This window comes from Lepus europaeus, chromosome 16 (genome assembly GCF_033115175.1).
Source record: "Lepus europaeus isolate LE1 chromosome 16, mLepTim1.pri, whole genome shotgun sequence".
In the NCBI taxonomy this organism is placed as follows: Eukaryota; Metazoa; Chordata; class Mammalia; order Lagomorpha; family Leporidae; genus Lepus; species Lepus europaeus.
In genome coordinates this window covers 52912503-52930899 of record NC_084842.1, presented here as the reverse complement: position 1 = coordinate 52930899, position 18397 = coordinate 52912503, and the positions used below count along the sequence as shown (strand labels likewise).

The window sequence follows — 18397 nt, the reverse complement described above, 5'->3', positions numbered from 1 at the left end:
CACGCTGTTACAAATAATTTTAGTACAGTGTTGTGATTCCTAAGCATGCATATATTAAAAATAACTGCAACCCAACCCAGTTTAAATGTTACAACCATAAATAATATAAATTAATAAAAGGAAAACACAAGGTTCCTTGGGACTTTAGATAAAAAAATTGCACAGCAGGACAGTAATGTGTTAGCTGGTGACTACTTTGAATTTTTTCATATGAAAAACTACAGGTAATTGTCTTAGTAGTATGCAATGGATGTAGGTGTGCCAGAGACTAATAATAGGAATGACTTGCTTAGTAAACCTATTAATATGACTCAGATTTCAAATTAAGTAATACATGTTTCTATGTTTCACAGAAATATGTCTAAAGACATTAAATATAAAGAAAATGGAACAAATCCTTAATAGATGCTGAAAAACCATGACAATGCAAAAGATGACTTGAGCAACCTCCTCTCTTCTCTCATTGGGATGATGTCAAGCCATGCCCCAGTACAGTATCTAGAGAGTTTTTGTGCTCTTCTAGGCTCCATGATATCATCATGGGATAGTTGAGTTTCCTCAACCAGGAACACAAAAAGTGACACATGAGAGCATTTGAGATATAGGTCTACCTATAAGAATATAGAGAAAGAATACAAAGAGCTACATCTTACTAAATATATTTAACAAAGGAAAAGTAAGAGTGAAATAATAGTTTCCATGTTGTTTTAAATAAACTATGAGTTTAGCAAAAATATAAAATTAGAAACATGGATCAAGGGAATCACATATCCAAACCCGAGGTAAGTTTGTAATAGAGAGACCCTTGAAAATATTTTTGAACAATAGACTGCTATTTAAAATTTACTGAAGACTTTAAAAAATATATTAAATGGCTGTATTATTTCCATTTTTATAATCAAATGGGAACACAGATGGCAGTACAGAGCAAAACAGCCACCATCTTGACATACCGGTAGTAGCAAAGCTCATTAAACAACTCCTTTAGTCACATTTATTTACATATTTCATTTAATCTCCGATGTTAAGTCTTTATCAATAGAAATGAGATGCACTTTGATTTTTGACTGAATTATGTGGGTATGATATGAATGATACTAAAAACAACTCCAGGACATAACACAAAATAGGAGGAAAAAAATGTTAGTTGGATGACAGAATTTGCTATATATTAATGAGCTTATATTTCTTTATATGCATGTGTAATTATCTACATTGTATACAGACCATAACTCCTATGCCACTGTTCAGCTGCATATTATAAGTGTAATTTTTTGTTAGTGTTTCCTGAAAAATGGGATGTAATATGATAAATACATACCATTTCTATTTTGTGTTTTTAATCAGGCTTGTAAAAAAGAAAGTAACTGTAATGAATCAGGTTTATAATTTAGAATCCTTTGCCATAGAGCATCCTTCCTGTCTCCAGCAAAGACAAAAGCTCCTTTTAATTTATCTAACCTTTAGCAGAATAAGAAGAGCACAAAAAATACACCGAATTTAGAGAAATAATAGTAAGTCCTGATCTACATTATTGGAAAATCTGAACTGTCAGAATGCTCAAATGAGACTTTAACATTTGAAATTAAAACCTCTGATTCATTTGTTTTGAAGAATAACAATTATAACAATAAAATTCCTCACAAATCTGCCATAAACAATCATAAAACTGATGCCATGAATGCAGTCGCAGCCCTTTGCCCAACGAATAGATGAATTTTTCTGTTATCCTACAGAAATTTTTATTTACAACTATTTTTACATATGTACATATTTATAATTGTATAATTCATTGTTAGACATTAAGCAGGAAATGGAAATCTTACAAGGAAAATCTCCTTAACGTGTTTAGTAATGCATACCATACACGGCATTTTTATTGCTTGCCTTCAAGCATACTTTCACATACTATTGCACACTTCCCTAAGAGCAATGCTATATTTAATGTTTATGAAAATAGGATATCTTCTATTTCAGTGTACGAATAAAGTGCACTTTTTAAAACTATTGAGATTACAAAGAGGGTGTTATGGAGGGGAATTAAAGAAATACATTTATTGGCTCAAGTAACAAGTTTAATTTTATTTTATTAAGGATAATGGATTATGTTTTATGAGGGAATGTTTAATGTCAAGTCTGTCTTCAAGACAAAATCTGTTGATAAGATGCATTTGTGACCTTGATATTAATACAATCATGCAAAGCACATAATAGAATCACATTAAAACAAAGAAAATGAATAAAAAAATAAAGGCAGTAACGGAATAGCAATTTTTGTTGAGATTTTGCTACTTTCCATAAGATACTTTTATTGATTTTATGAACATACCTATTTATGCACTACACTTAATACTGTACAAAACTGCAGAAAATGCCACTATTTGACTACTTATGTTTCTACAAAACATCACCAGAAAGGTGTATCTATTAGTAAAAGTCAACTAATAACTGCTAATGTACATGTCAATCAAAAGTATTTTAGGTTTGCCAAAAACTTTGAATCTAGCACGACATACAATTGTTAACTTTCATTACCATATTCAGGGGGCATAAAGAGTATTTTAAATATTCAAAGAAAAATGAATAATTTATTCATTAATCATTTGTAATAATATAAAATTGAAAACTGTGGTTTCTAATTTACCTGTGTGTTTGTGTGCATGTGTTCATGTTTGTGCATGTGAAATAATCCACAATCTGAGAGTGATGTTTTAAAGTTGCAGTTTAAAAATGTTCAACTCTTACCAAAACCACTTCTGGTATATAAAGCTGTTGTAAATTTGAGTCAGCGAAATTTAAAGTTGCAATTTACAAAAGCAGATTTACATTAATTCATATCTGAAAGAGCTGCTTTCAGACAGAAAAATGTGCCAATTAACTGCCCTTTCCTTTATAATTAGTGGCTTCTGAGTCCTGATGAAAAGAAGCCTTAAGGCAAAATTTGCAGTAAACAGGAAAGAGGAGAATCATATAAGTGCTCATCTGGAGAGCAGGACACCTATGGATTCTCATCAGTGGGAGCTTTTGGCACAATTTTCTGATCCATTATGAATGTTGCTCCACAGCAACCAACTGGATGCTTTTTCCAGTCTCCAGCACCAATAAAATTTAGCTGATCAATTTCAATACAACACATACCTGGAAAGAGTAAAATCTTAGAATTTAAGGTAGTTTCCAATGTTGAAATAAATTGTAGGATTTCAATTAATACTTTCAAATAAACTCTTAAGCTAAAAATGTAATGACCATGACATTCTAAAAGTCACTAAATCATAGGCATAATTAATATCTTGTCTCTGAACATAAGTACAGTCATGCTATAATATGTACATGGCTATAGACACTATACAGAACAGTTAAAAGCTGATTTAAAATCTCTAGTTTTTATTATATGTGCCAAGCTTCCAATTTTACTAGCAGGGATCTGAAGCACTCATGGATATAACTGATGTTGTGAATAGATTCTGCTATTTAGAACAGTTCATCATTGAATGATGTTATATATTCCATCATATTTAGGTAACAGAAGAAAATTCATCTGTTTAAGACCTAAATCAAAAGGGTTCATAAAGGGTGATATAAGATTTACATTTTTATCACTATTAGAGTAGGAAATAAATCCGTTCATCCTAGGGCAAATCTTTAAAAAAGGCAATGGCTCGTTTGGCATGGGGAACTTTCTGCCCATAGTTCCACGAGTTAGCAAATGCATATCTCCATTAAAGGTCTACTAGTAAGTTGTATCAGTATATACATACTATACATTTTGGCTTCACAAATTAGCAGTTATTAGTCAGACTGTTTACAGTAAAACAAACCATATTTAATGTTGCTATACATCCCAAAGAAAACCTGGATCCAGAATCAAGGACTGACTCCTAATACAGGTTCCCTGTTTAAATATGTAGCCCAATAAACTAAATTAAATGTACCAAACAAAACTGGGAAAACTATTCTAGACATTCTGTCAATTTTGCTAACACTGTTGAAGGTTTTCTTGGCTTCCGCTGGCTTGTTTTCCGGCTTCTTGTTGGGTTCTGGTGTGGTTGCACTCTTGGAGATAGTGGAGAGAACTGGGTCTTTTGAAAGATTCGGGGCATAATTGGCAACAGCCACGGCATACGCATTGTTCTGTATCATGACAGAAGCTTTCTCTTTTTTCTATTGAGAAAACACAAAAATTAACAGAGTGTGGGTTGAGCCTGATACTTAACCTTTTCCAAACCTCAGTTCAAATTCTGAAGAAAAACATCCTGATACATATCACTATTCATTTGAAAAAAGGAACTAAGAGAAATAAATAAAATTAGTTTATTAAATCTAAAAACCAATAGTGAGGAAATACCCAGCATAAAATCAAGATTACCATTCTCCAATTTCTTTGTTAGTTACATGGAAAATAAGCAATAGAAAAATACAACATCAATTTGTAATATAAATTGGTTTTTATCTGAGTCATTCAAATATCCATTGAATGAATGAGTGAATGAATCAGTGAAATGAAAAAAAATATTTTAACAAGAGGAATTGTCATCTACAGTGAGTGACCCCCATATTTCTAACTTGATATAGCTTATACACTAATATAGTATATAGTTCACAGTTTATAGTAAACCATCTGCTTTACTTAGATGGGAAAATATTGTAACCTTATGCAGATGGCAGTGTAAAACATAATAAAAACATAGAAGGAAAATAAAATACAATCTCTTGGATTTTCACCTAGGTAATCCCCCAACTTTCACCTTATAACCTCCAGTTCAGTTGTCACCAGCTCTTTTAGGTCACCACTTCTTCCTGCCCAGAACACACAACATTCCATTGTACTCTTTCAGCTTGTCTTGACATAGTCTTATCATCAGCTACAAGATCGCCAAATGAATTTTTTAAGATATAAACTGCATTCCTATTCTTAAATCTCTTAAACACCATCTCAAGGAACTCAGGATAAAAGATCATTTCTTACCATAGCTACCTCTCCTTTCTCACTGGGTACTAGCTCCACTGAAATAGCTTCAATTTTCAGAATGCATCCTTGCTTTAGTTCCTTTGGCTGTGCTACTTCCCCAGCCTAGAAAGCCTTATTTCCACTCTGTTATTCATATAACCAACTAAATCCCTCTCATATTTTGGTCTCAGATTAAATGTGTAAAGCAAACGATTTACAAGAAAAGAAATGGCCTGAAACAGAATTGTGAGTATCAGTTATTTTAGTTAGGAGTTCTCAAAACATTCAGATAAAATAACAAAAGAACTCTGAAAGCTAAGGAGGATCTGAAAAAGACTCCTGTACTTCATTGGTCTGGGTTCTGCCTTCTCCTCTTTCCCCTGCTTATAAGATATTCTTCCAGAAATGTCTGCAGTTCTAAAGGAGAGATGAGGAACTACCGCTTGTAACTTTACAAAAGCTATGAACCAGCTTCCCTTTATAATAATGCATGTTGCCCGCATATTACAAATGGAGAATGATCTCCAAATGTGTACCTGATAAGGGAAGGACAGTTAGCATCTTTTCAGCACTAGGATGAGTCAGGATGAGTGTAAGCTGAGATGTCATCTCTGGAAATTTTTACTACTGGATAGGAAGTAATTTCCAGTATGAATCTATTATAATTTCATAATTGGAGGCTAAAGTGATTTTGTGACTTGACCAAATCTCCTGTCTACTAACTGGCCAAATAAGCACCCAAACTTAGATATATCTGACTTCCGTATCTCCACTTTTAAATTACGCTGCGAGACTTTCTGTCTGAGGAAGCTGCTCAAAACTTGGGGATATTTTTGTTTTTTCCAAAAAATATTACAGTTGAGGTTTATCCTGCAGGGTCGATTTTCAAAAAGGACTCTTTAACCCAGAAAATACATCACATACAACATTTATATTATTTCAGTTATATCTAAACATCATTTAAATTGACATTCATAAAGAATCTGGGCCTTGGGAAAGTTCCTTTACCTCTCCCTGCTTAGTTCCCAGTTTCAATAAAGTGAAATAAAAATACCACAGCAATATTGACCCTAGTGATACACAAATGAAATAATGTACAGTATAACCACATTCCACATGGAGTGGAGTGACAATCATAACTATTACAACCTGGACAATGATTCCTGGTATAAAAAATGTAAAGGTAACATAATCTATTTTGTATTTGGAATGAAAATGCATACACATTATATGGAAGAACCCAAGGAAAGTTTCATGAAAGTGAGCCATTAAATTGCATCAGAAATTATAGTGTGGGATTTAGACAATTAGATAGAGAAACATAAACTATAAATATCCTAAGTTGCCCAGAAATCTACAAATAGAAACTCTACTAACCTTTCTTGCTCCCCACTTGAATGCCCTTCAAGTGCTTAGATAATCACAGAGAATACTAAAATTTTTACAAACTCTAGATGAGAATAACTAATCAATCAGAAGAGATCCTCTGACCAATCAGAATGAACATTGGTTATAAATAACCAGAAGAGCTCTACCAGCATGCATTATCCAAGTATCACTAGCCATGCATATATTTGTACATTGTGTGTGTTTTTTTTTAATTTTACCTTAACACTCTGCACTCTAAAAAGAGCAGTGCTAAAAATAATTCCAATATGTGTTTGCAATGTGTACTGCCTTTCTTATAAAGGAAAAGTATTCTTTTTTATTGTTCTAAGTATGGCTTAAATTTCTGAATTTAAGTGCCAACCATATAGGAGGGCTCAGCATTAACAAGGTGATGATTTTGGCTTCAAAATGCTACCTTGAAACTTGGCAACAGTACCTTTTCAGGACCAGTGAAAAAACAATATGTAACAGACACAAGTACTATCTTTAGTCAACATCTCAGTGGCTGGCACCTGCAATTGCTTATCAAGAGGGCAAGGCATCCCTATTATACTACATCTTCTCAATCCTTAGCCATAACACCACAATGCTTTTCTGGCTCAGAATCTTACAAAGTCTTGCTCTAAAGGAAGAAAATAACTCGCTTCAGTGCATTTGAAAATAATAACCCAAAGCTACATAAAATGAGTAGTTCCTCTTCATTTAAAAAAAGATATATATAGAGAGAAAACTACTGTTAGATTCATAACTGAATTGTAACTCTTTTATCTTCAAAAGTTGAGTATCTTCTATCCTGAAAGATCAAGTCCATTTAATAAGCTTTACTATTGTTCTTGATAAGACATAGATTTGTTAGTGATAGTATCGAATATATCCTTACTCTACCTAAACTATTACCAGTTGTCCTACTTACTGTCAATTGCTATTAAAGTAAAAACACTGTGTTGAGGGAAATTGTAGTTTAAAGACTTCTTAGAATATCAAAAAAGCTTTAGATCAACCCAGAGAACCAGTAGACTGAATACTTGGACCACATGACTTGGACTCCACTAGACTTATTTTATTTAATGGACTCTGACTAAACTGAGACATTTGAAAAGAATCAGTGAATTAAATCTACTGTATAACTGTTCAAAACAATACTCACCATGAGGAAAAAAAAAAAAAACTGTAACGCCCTTGTCCATGACCTTATACAATTTCTGGTTTAAATCTTTAAAATTTTTTAAAAATTGAATTTTTTTAAAATTAGAAAAAAATTCTAACAGCTCTTATTCCCTAATTTCTTATAGTCTAGTTTAGTGCTATATTTACACTTTACAGAATATAGGCCACTTCATATCAATTAAAGAATAAGGTCACATATGATCAAAAATATGCAAAAGTGCACACTAAGTGTCTGAAGTTAAAAAAAGGAGCATTAAAAGTTAATATCAGAATCAATCAGGTGGTAAATGGAGGAAATGAAGGCAAAATGACAGTTAATTTCTATTAATTTTAAGCAATTCTATGGCTTTTGATACCTTCACATGCATAATTGCTACAGTATCCTTTCATGATTCTTAACTACCATTCTTTCACTGGACTGTTACACATACATGTACTCCAGCTAATAAAAACACAAAACATCCAGGAGTGGACTATTCAAACTTATTCTCAATTCCTGCTCCAAACTATACACCCTCCCAGCCACCCCTGTATATTCTCATCTGTTAGTGATACCATAATGGAACCAGGAACTTATAATTAACTCTAAATTTGGTTCCTAAGTCAGATTTATTTTACCTCAATTTCCCATCACCAGGCTCCTACTGCTTACATTAGGAATCACTTGCTTGCCCTTCCAGTGCTATCTGGAATAATACATGTAATACACATGTAATACACATGTAAGTATTATTTTTACTTCTCTTTTTCTCTTCATTAACTGTAAGCTTCTCAAAAACACAAACTACACTGCACAGCTTCTAGCATAGTTCCTGGCACAGAGCAGACAAAAAAAAAAAAAAAAAAAAAAAAAAAAAAAAAACAAAACAAACAAACAAAAAAAAACTTTACTCAATGATAAAGGAATGACATGTGCTAGAATGACTACAATGTAAAAACATATATAGATATAATAACCAGCTTAACATAATATGCTTTATATGTTGCATACTTTGAATGGTAGAAACAGAACTCCATAACTAGTTTACAATTCTCTTATGTAATTTTCCTGAAATTCCTTAATTTTCTTGAAATTCCTTAATTTCACCATCTACAGATGTGGAAGACTGGGAACTACTAAAATAAGCTCAAGTAATAAACAATGGCTGTACTTGTGACTGACACACAAATGGTTGAGGATGTGACTTATTTGGCTTAGAAATAAAAACAATAAATTATGTATCTTTATGCTCTACCTGGAGTGGATAAGTAGACCATGACACTAGAATTTGTTGACAGTTCAGTTGACACTTAAACGAAATTAAAGAGGAATATAAGTTGATTTTCTATTTTGTAAATGATGTTTTATAGGATTTGGGATATTTTATTGCTCTGGGTCACTGGCTATATATTTAAAATATGAAATCTAGAAAATTCTTGATTAGAGATATCAAAGTACCATACATCATTGTGGCAGCAGACTTCCTTTGAGAGGGAGAGAAAATAAGCTGCTAGTAATTTGAGCAAATGCTCTAGCTGAAACACAGAGACCTATTAGCGAAGTGAACTAGCAAATAAATGAAAATCACAGTCACATGGCTTCAGAGTTGGAAAGTATCTCAGAGATTGTCCCTGCCAACAAGAAAACGGGGCTCTAGTATCAAATACTGAAACCATACCATGTTGCCTTTTTACAGTTACTGTGGCTACCAAAAAGCCCATTGTAAAACAACAACATGCTCCCTGGTCAGATAATGCTACTGTTAACTGTCTGAAAACCATCCTGACTGAGAAAAGTGATACTTACAGAAGATTGTTTGAAGGTTAAACAGTCCATCCACTTCTCTAAGTACTCTAAAGTCTTTCCTTGGATTAAACTGGGCCATGAGATAGCTATGTACTTGGACCATATTAGTTTAGCTCCTTGAAGAATTGCTTTCACTGAGTTGTATGTTAATGTAATGACTTCAGCTTTTATTGAAGGGGACTACAAGAAACATCAATATGAAATTTATTACAGCATTTATTGGGAAAAATCTGACATCACTTGCTACAGTACCAGCTTTCTCTAACAGAATATCCACACGATATTTTGTTTTCTAAGAAAGTGATTTCAGTATATGGAAAACCTTTTCTCTTTCATGTTTCAACTTTTTGTTTAAAGAAAAGTAATTTTATTCCCCTATATGCTGTTTCAATTAGCAAAAAACTCAGAATGTGAAGCTCAACTACTAATTAATGATGGACTGTAGCTAGTGTGCTGGCCCAGCAGTTGACATATATGAGTCTGTTTTTCTGATTTTCCACTTCTGATTCTACTTTATTTAGTTCTACTTAAATGCATGCATTTTCTTGATAAACAGCCTTAAATGCTTCTGAAACACGGTAAGATGTTAAAAATGTGAATGAATGAATAAACACACTTGAAAATACAGTATTGCCTATGAATATAATAGAATGACTCACAAAATACTAGCACATTCCCTAATGTATTATGGATATTATGCTGCAATGTCTATGTTTTAAATAATTCATTGTCTAGCATCTTCCACATTTTCCTCAGCCCACTGAAATGTACTGATTCAAGTCTCAGAAACAAAACAATCTCAAGAATTAAAGTTAATATATTTTACACATAACTCAATAAGCTATATGCCAGATGTTGTGCTAGGTAACAGTAGATACAATGATTAATGATACGAAAATATTCTCTCAGATCCTGTAACCTAGGGTTAGAAAAATATTTAGTTATAATTAAACTATAACTCAAAGAGCTATTATAAAAGGAATTTTTGCCATGTGCTGTGGAAGCACACAGTGAAGGGGTGGAAATTTTGTCAGTGAGTCTGGAAAGTTTTGAGATTAAGAAAAATCAGACAGATCTTAATGAATAAGTAGGAGTTCATCAGGTAAGCAAAGAGGATACTATAAAAGAATGGTCAGCATATCTTATATCAGAGACACATAAAAAGGCAATATGTTTGGGAAAATGACTGACTTCTAATGGTAAGGGAAGAAAATAATACAAGCATGATATTTGGATAGACCCTGGGTCTTGTATCTACCATGTATAAGGTGTGTAATCCTGACCTAGTAACTTCCCTTGGAAAATCTTCCGATCTAGAACAGAAGTATTTTCTGGTACAATAGAAGTAACTGCATAATAAATAATACAAAATTTTACTGCTTGAAATGCAAGCAAGTATATGAAAAAGTATATATCTGGACCATGTAAGCTTATTTACTTAATTAATTGCTTTCAATAATTAATTAAAGATTTGGAATTAATGGATCTGATTAATATTTTAGAGTGATAACTGTGGGGGATGGAGTTTGGCCTAGAAGTAATGAGCCCTGCATCTCACATCTGTACACATGGGTGTGAAATCCATCTGGTTTCTAACTTCAGTTCCCTGCCAGTGCAAACCCTAGGAGGTAGAAGTAATGTCTCAGGTAATTGGGTTTATCCTACTTATACGGAAGAACTCGGTTGAATTCCAAGTTCCTGGCCTTGACCCCATCCCATCCCTGGCCACTGAAGATGTTTGGGGAGTAAACAGTCTGTTCATCTCAAAAAAAATTTTAAAAAGGAATAACTCCGAGAGTATTGTAGAAGATGGATTAAAGGAAGGCATTATTAGAGAAAGGGAGCCATGGAGAAACTAAAAATAATGACATGGTGACTACATGGTCTAAGGCACTGAGGAAGAAAAATTGACAAGATTTTATGACTAGTTATATATTGAGAAATACCTGCAAGTTGCTAACCTGTGGGATTGGGATGTGCCACGAACTGAAGTACTGATTAATGATGAATAATTAGGCCTGGACAGAAGAATGATTGTATCTTATTTGCTTGTCTCTTTTATACATTTTTATTAAAGATATGTAGAAACTGAGACACTCAGGTAGATTCTGAAAGTTAAGGAAAGTGTAGGGCATGGTTATCAATAATAAGAGTTATAGATTTTGATTTAGCAATACCTCATCTTGTCATAATACTAAACACATAAAATATGCAAGACACTATAGAGAGGGCCAAGGAAAATTATTTATAAAAAAAAAAGATAGTTATATCATGATCTATGGAAGAGTTAAGACACACATGTGCAATTACAACCTATGGTGAGGGCTCTAAGGCCAAGGAGCAGCACACTGTACATACAGACAGTGCGGATATAACTGTGGGTGGGGGAAGGCAATGGGTCAGTTTCCTTGAGGATTTGACATTTGTGCTGAGGATGAGCCCTGCGTATCTGGTCGGGAATGGTAAATAGTTGGCCCTCGTGCTCAGTGTCGCAGGCATTCCTGCAGATATTGTTAGTGAAACCCTGAAATGGAGAGTCACACAGTGAAGAGTGAAAACAAAAAAGAGCATCAAAGAAAGCTGAAACGACTCTCTAAGGAACAGATGTGAGGGAGGCTGGATTCGCTCTGAACTCTGGCAGAGAATCCCAAAGCATAGAATGAATAGTGGCAGCTGCCAGGAAGTGGAGCAAAGAAGCTGATATTCTGAGGCCTGTGTTAAGGAGGAAAAGAAGACAGAAAGTTGCTGAATTGGGTCTTATATAGGATTCTAGCATCACGGTAGAAATGTTCCATGGGGATCCTTCGAGAAAAAGTGGAAAATTATTATATGATCTTAAAGAGGTTATTGCTGCCTTTCAGTTACAGGACAGTAAGTGGAAAGGAAAAGCAGATTTTAGTAGGTAGAGAATTGAACTGAAAGTGTAACGAACAGCACAGGATTTAAACAAAAAGGAGGCAGAGGAACAGGGGGCCGTGGATGTGAAAATAGCCTACTGGCTTGAACTTGTTTTTTAGAGGATGTTCCAGAAAGGCTTATTTTGCAGGTGGACTCAAAGGGAGTCAAACCACTACAAACAAAAGAGAGCTGCAAGAGACAGGTCTGAGTCTGACTTCTGAACACAGAATGTGTGAAGATGCAAGTTCCTTAATCAGGAAGGCACTTCTCCGTCCCCATTTCCTACTTCCTGAATGAATATTGCAAGCAGGGTCCTGGATGCCCCCCTACTCCTTGCTATGAAAACTCCAGCCAAGCTCCTTCCTAAGGAGGCAGTTTCTTTGGGGAACTGTACCTTCTGTCTGCCTCCTTGTTTGTCACAAGTAAATAAAGCTTTTCTTTCAGCAATTCCTGCTTAAGTCTGATTATTTAGCAACTCCCCAAGCAAACAGACCCCTGTGTACAATAAGATAACACTGTAAACAATGCCTTCAAAAAGTTTGAATGGAAAATAAGAATCTGAGGAGGGAGTAAGGTACTGACAGGATCTGGAGAGAGTTTTGTTTCTGCTTTTACAGTAAATTAAGCATAGTAAGCAGCTTCATTAGCTGGAACAAAAAGTAGTTAACAATGGGAAACATGAGATGTAAGAAACAAGATAAGAAAATAATAATTGATGGAGAAGTTTGAGAAAGAAACCAGGAAAAGAATTAAGAGCTAATTAATTATTTATTCTAGTGAACGAATTAGCTTTAGGCAAAAGGAAGAATACAGGGTAAGAAGGAAGCTACCAGAAGGATTTGTGAGTTGCACAGATACCTTTGTATATGGAATAGTACACAAATCTGGAGTCAGCTCTCTTGACCCAGCATTACATTATTAGGTTAAGGTCTTCTTGCCTTATTTCACAGCAGCCTAAGACCACTGTAAAGTCCTGACAAACCGGAGAGCAAAATGTTCTTTGTTTTCTAACATACGGTTTAAAAATAGCTTAATTATAAATAAGATGATTTATTAATTTATGTGTGAAAACTAGTTTTAGATATCAGAGTACAATCTACCTATAAACTGCAGATTGTGCAATCTATATGTAAATATGTTAAATAATTTTTTCTTACCACAATATCAATGTTATCTTTGACTAATTATTACAATAGGCAAATTTATACTTGCTATTTGCAAGTTCTAAGGACTTGTCATATGCTCTTTGAATGGACAAATAATTTAACTGTATCTACATGTTTACTAATGTCAAAAGTGAAGGATCTTTCCAAACAGGTTACACTGAAAGACATAGAAAATACTGTTTTTTCTTTAAAAATTAAATTTCTGAAAAATGAAACAAAAGTAGACTGTCCTGAAATATCTTTTAGGCAGCTAGGCTTGTTTTGTTCATTGTACTAGAATTCTTTTTAGTTCTAAGGGCCTGGTTATTCCAAGGAAAATTCAGAAATATTTTCTAAAATTCATTTGTATCATAAATTCTGAGTGATCATTTATAAATTCATCATTGTAAAGCTTTAAAAGCCTTTTCATACAGGCAAAGATACCATCTAACTTACAGATTGAAGATTAGAAATTCATTTATTCAACAAATATATTTTTTTAATTCCTACTAAGTTCTAGGTACTGCGCTAGGCATGCTAGCCTTAGAAAAGCAAATGAGAACAAGTAATGTGCCTGCTGTAATTTTCTCTTTAAATAAACCACATGGAGTGTGGTAACATAAACAGTGCTGTTTTCCTGCAAATTATGTTGGAAAATCAGGTATTTTAACATAGATTTATCTTGCTTATGTATGACCTGACATGTAGGTAAACTACATATACATCACTAGTAAGTTCTTGCTCTTAGAATGCATTCTCAAAAACTTTTTTTCACTTAGAAGTACTTCCATTTTTCAAGTTTAGGAGCTTAAAAGTTACATCGTTTGATATGCCAAATTGCAATGCCAATTTGACACTCTCTACCATTAAAGATAACATATCAATACATTTCTATATGTGCACTTATATCACAAAACATAATTTATAATTTTTGTAACATTTACAAAAGACTAATATTTTACTTTCAAGAAATTGTGTGAGACTGCATGTACAACAAAGGTAGCTAAAAAGAAGCAATTGAATATATAAATGAAAAAGAAGTATACTATATGGGAAATGAAAGCATAAATAAAAAAAAAGGTAATGGAAATGCTGAAGTCATCCAGAAGTTATGCATACAAAATTGATCATATTCCTTTTAATATTTATTTGTTGGCTCTGTAAGTTAAGTACAATTTAAATGAAATAAAACAGCATTCTAATTAAAATTTTATAGCATACACAATTAAGGAAAAAATGCAAGGCTTTTAACTCTTAACATTCACTCTTTGTATGCTTAAACTGCAATATAGTCATAGAAGTGAAATATGTATATTTTGAAATAATATATACTCAAATCACTAAAAAGGAAATTAAAAACTATGTCTTTATTGCAAAGCAGCATTTAGTAAGATATAGTCTTAAATGAGATCATCTTAATATAATATTGTAGTACTATTAAGAATATATTTCATTATGATACATTTAAAGCCTTCTCATCAGGTAAATAAATAATGATCTACAAAATAAAAAAGGAAAGGACTGTCTATCAATGCACAAAGTACTGGCTTCAGTACTTTGAATTTAAAACTGCAAACTAATCTCAAAAGAAGCTAATCTTAAAAACAAGTAATTTTGCCCTTTTAGAACATATGAGTAATTTAAAACTCTTCAACATTCCAGCGCCTACATGTTTATTGTACAAAGGTAAAAATGCTACCAAGGCTTTTATAACCAAGCAACAGATCCAGGGCTATTGATCCACTGATGAATCCATTGATACAGCCTGGAATTCTACAATAAGTGTAGTTAATGCCTATATTCTTTCATAATGCTATCATGATGCTGTATGGTGTTTATGAGCATGAACTTGATGGTTGGATCAGAGATTGGGTTCAGGTATATTTACTAACCAGCAGTGTGAGCTTGAGCAAGCAGATAACTTTACCAACCATTAGCATTTTCAACAGCAAAAAATAAGAACCAAGAAGAGAACAAAGTTATAAGGTTGCTGCAAAATGACCTGGGAGAGCACAGGTAAAAGGCTTAGCACAGTGCATGACACAGAATCTCAACAATGCTAGGGAGTGACCACAAAAGAAGCATTACCACTATAAGCACTCCTAAAGGAATTCAGGCAAGAACATACTTTAAAATAAATCAGTATATGTGCATGGATGCTCATATTTCAATGTTTAGGATAATATTTGTACTAGTTAATGCTATAACTAGTACTCAAACAGTATTTTATACTTTATGTTTCTGTGTGGGTGCAAACTGTTGAAATCTTTACTTAATATATGCTAAATTGATTTTCTGTATATAAAGAGAATTGAAAATGAATCTTGATGAGAATGGAATGGGAGAGGGAACGGGAGATGGGAGGGTTGCGGGTGGGAGGGAAATTATGGGGGGGGAGCCATTGTAATCCATAAGCTGTATTTGGAAACTTATATTTATTAAATAAAAGTTTAAAAAAGAATAATATTTGTTACAAACTGAATCTGTTAGGGGATTTTGTGAATGACAAGAAGAAATTTCTCACTTACCTTGTCATTTACTACACTCTTCCCATCCCAAGCCCATCCTCTTTTGGTGAAGTAATTAACAGTTGCAAATTCAATCAGAGCAGAGAACACAAATGCATAACAAACAGCAATAAACCAGTCCATGGCAGTTGCATAAGCCACTTTGGGCAGAGAATTCCTAGCACTGATGCTTAGAGTTGTCATTGTTAGGACAGTGGTTACTCCTGCAAGAAAAAATACAGGAACCAACAACATTAACAGGTCCAACCAGGACAGCAAGGATGTAGGTTTTCTTTTATTACTTTTCTTTCTTCAAAATTATTTGCAGTGCCATTTTATCAAGTAAAAAAAAAAAAAACTGGAGAAATACAATGCAGTTAATTATCATGAATGGTTGTTATATTTCTTGAGGTTAATAACTGATAACACTTTCAATTTGAATCACTAATTCTATTTTAAGTTCACTTCAGGTTAAAAGGACTGGCAATATTGCCATAAAATTATCTATTGGTAAAGGCAGGCTTTTAAAATAGACACATTGTCTATTAATATTATTTTGTTTTCAAAAATCCTACCCAAAGCCTTTGGGTGATCTGTTTATTCTTGATTTGAATCATGATAACCAATGGAAAAATAAACCACACCTGTGATCACAATGGAATTTGGATTAACCAGTTCTTCATTTCAGTGACTATGGAAGTATGAAATTAATTTTGAATTACTTAGAATTGTGAAGATATATTTTCTTCCATAACATATTGTAGAATCAATAGAAAATAAAACAAGCCACTAAAACAAAAAGTTGCAATATATAAATCACTTTTTAAAAGAATATTTATACTTTTGTTGGTTTAAAAGTAATCCAATTGTTTCATTTTAAGGCTGTTCAGCCAGTAGGAAGCTAAATCACAATTGTTAAAAAGAAAGCAGGTGACAACCCAGGAGGTAAGTCATAACATTGCTACAATCTCCTATTTATCAGAGATCCAAAAGAAGCTTAATTAGGTACACAGGGGACACATTATATGAAAAGAAAATGAAAATGTTAAAAGAATTCTAATTCATATTTTGAAGTCTTTGTATTTTACTTTTTACTTTCCCTTAGGATAAAGAAGCTTTTTTTCCCCTCACCTACAACAGTTAGTAATTAAAAATGCAGTAATTCTATTTAATCACTAGTGAATGCATCTAGGAATATGACAGTAGTAGTAGGAATAAAAAGTAGAAAAATAAATTCACTTCACCTGCTGTTGAGTCATTATTATAAAACATTTTAAAGAAACACATTGTATTTGCATGTACCAAATGGTAAACATTTCATTTTATTTTTTACTGACACATAAACATTGTACATGTTCATGGAGTACCATGTTTTGGTTTGACTGATATACACATTGTGTGAATTCCAATCAGGATAAATGCATTTATGCCTTCAAACACTTTACACTTCTTTATTGCACATTCAAAATCTTTTTCCCAGTTTTCTTGCATATCTATAGTTACCCTACTATGTAAGAGAACACCAGAATACTTACTCCTATCTAACTGTAACACATTAAATAACCACTTCCTAAATTTCCCTTCTTGATGCTCTCCCTAGCCTAAAAATGAAAGTTATAAAGAGGTAACCACTATGATATACATAACTTCTAAGAGATCAACTTTTTAGATTCTCATAAGAGTGAAATAATGCAATCTTTGTTTTTTGTTTTTTGTTTTTGTGCTTGGTTTATTTCATCAACACAGTAACCTCCAGTGCTATCCATGTTGCTGCAGGTGACAAAAGTTCATTCATTTTTATGACTGAATATTATGCCATGTACATATTTTCTCTATCCACTTAGCAGCTGACGTGAAGTTTTAGATTAAGATGTTTTCTTTTGAAACTTTTTTACAGAAAGTTCTGAACAGAAAGGAAGACAGATATAAAAATTTATAAATATGCCTATAAATATGAAAGTATACATGCACACATTCATGTATGTGTACACAATATAGGAAATGAAAATGCCAAATATACATATGAAAACGTATTTAACTTCACTAGCATTCAAAGAAATACAAACAAAACAATAATGGTTTAGTTTCAAACAACAATATTAGCAAAATATAAGCAAATCTTTAAAACATTCATACTTTCTTAGTATTAGGGAAGATAGAGGCAATGCAAATCCTCCTTAATAGTGACTACAAGTTGGTGTCGGTGAAGATACAGTTGCCTAATCTGAAATAACGAAGATTTTGGCTGAGGTTTTCTTCTGAGTTTTGTTGTTTCAGTTCTTACATTTAGGTCTTTGTTAAAATCAAGATAATTTTTTGTGTATAGTGTGAAGCAGATGTGCAAGTTGATTCTTTTGCAAATGTACAGCCAGTGTCCCAGCATCATTTCTTGAAAACACTTTTGTGTTTACCCATTATATGATCTTGGAAACTTTGTTGAGAGTCAACTCACCATAAATGACTTTATCTATAGATTCGCAATTCTATCCCATTGATCTACATATCTATTTGTATTCAAGTTTTATACTGTTTTGATGATTATAGACTTAGAGTAAGT

The 18397-nt window shown here is 33.0% G+C and overlaps 1 protein-coding gene across 2 annotated transcripts in view; it reads right to left on the bottom strand.

Moving 5' to 3' along the window:
- Positions 1–3864: 3864 nt before the first annotated feature.
- The window catches only part of GABRA2 (gamma-aminobutyric acid type A receptor subunit alpha2), a 133043-nt gene continuing 118510 nt past the window's right edge, over positions 3865–18397 (bottom strand). Inside the window, exons 8-10 of one of the 2 annotated variants that reach the window (XM_062212960.1) lie at positions 15862–16064; positions 9291–9470; positions 3865–4161 (exon numbers count right to left, since the gene is read on the bottom strand). In XM_062212960.1, coding sequence (XP_062068944.1) covers positions 3865–4161; positions 9291–9470; positions 15862–16064 — 680 coding nt within the window. The remainder of the gene's footprint in view (positions 4162–9290; positions 9471–15861; positions 16065–18397) is intronic. The other variant, XM_062212961.1, reaches the window with a different exon arrangement.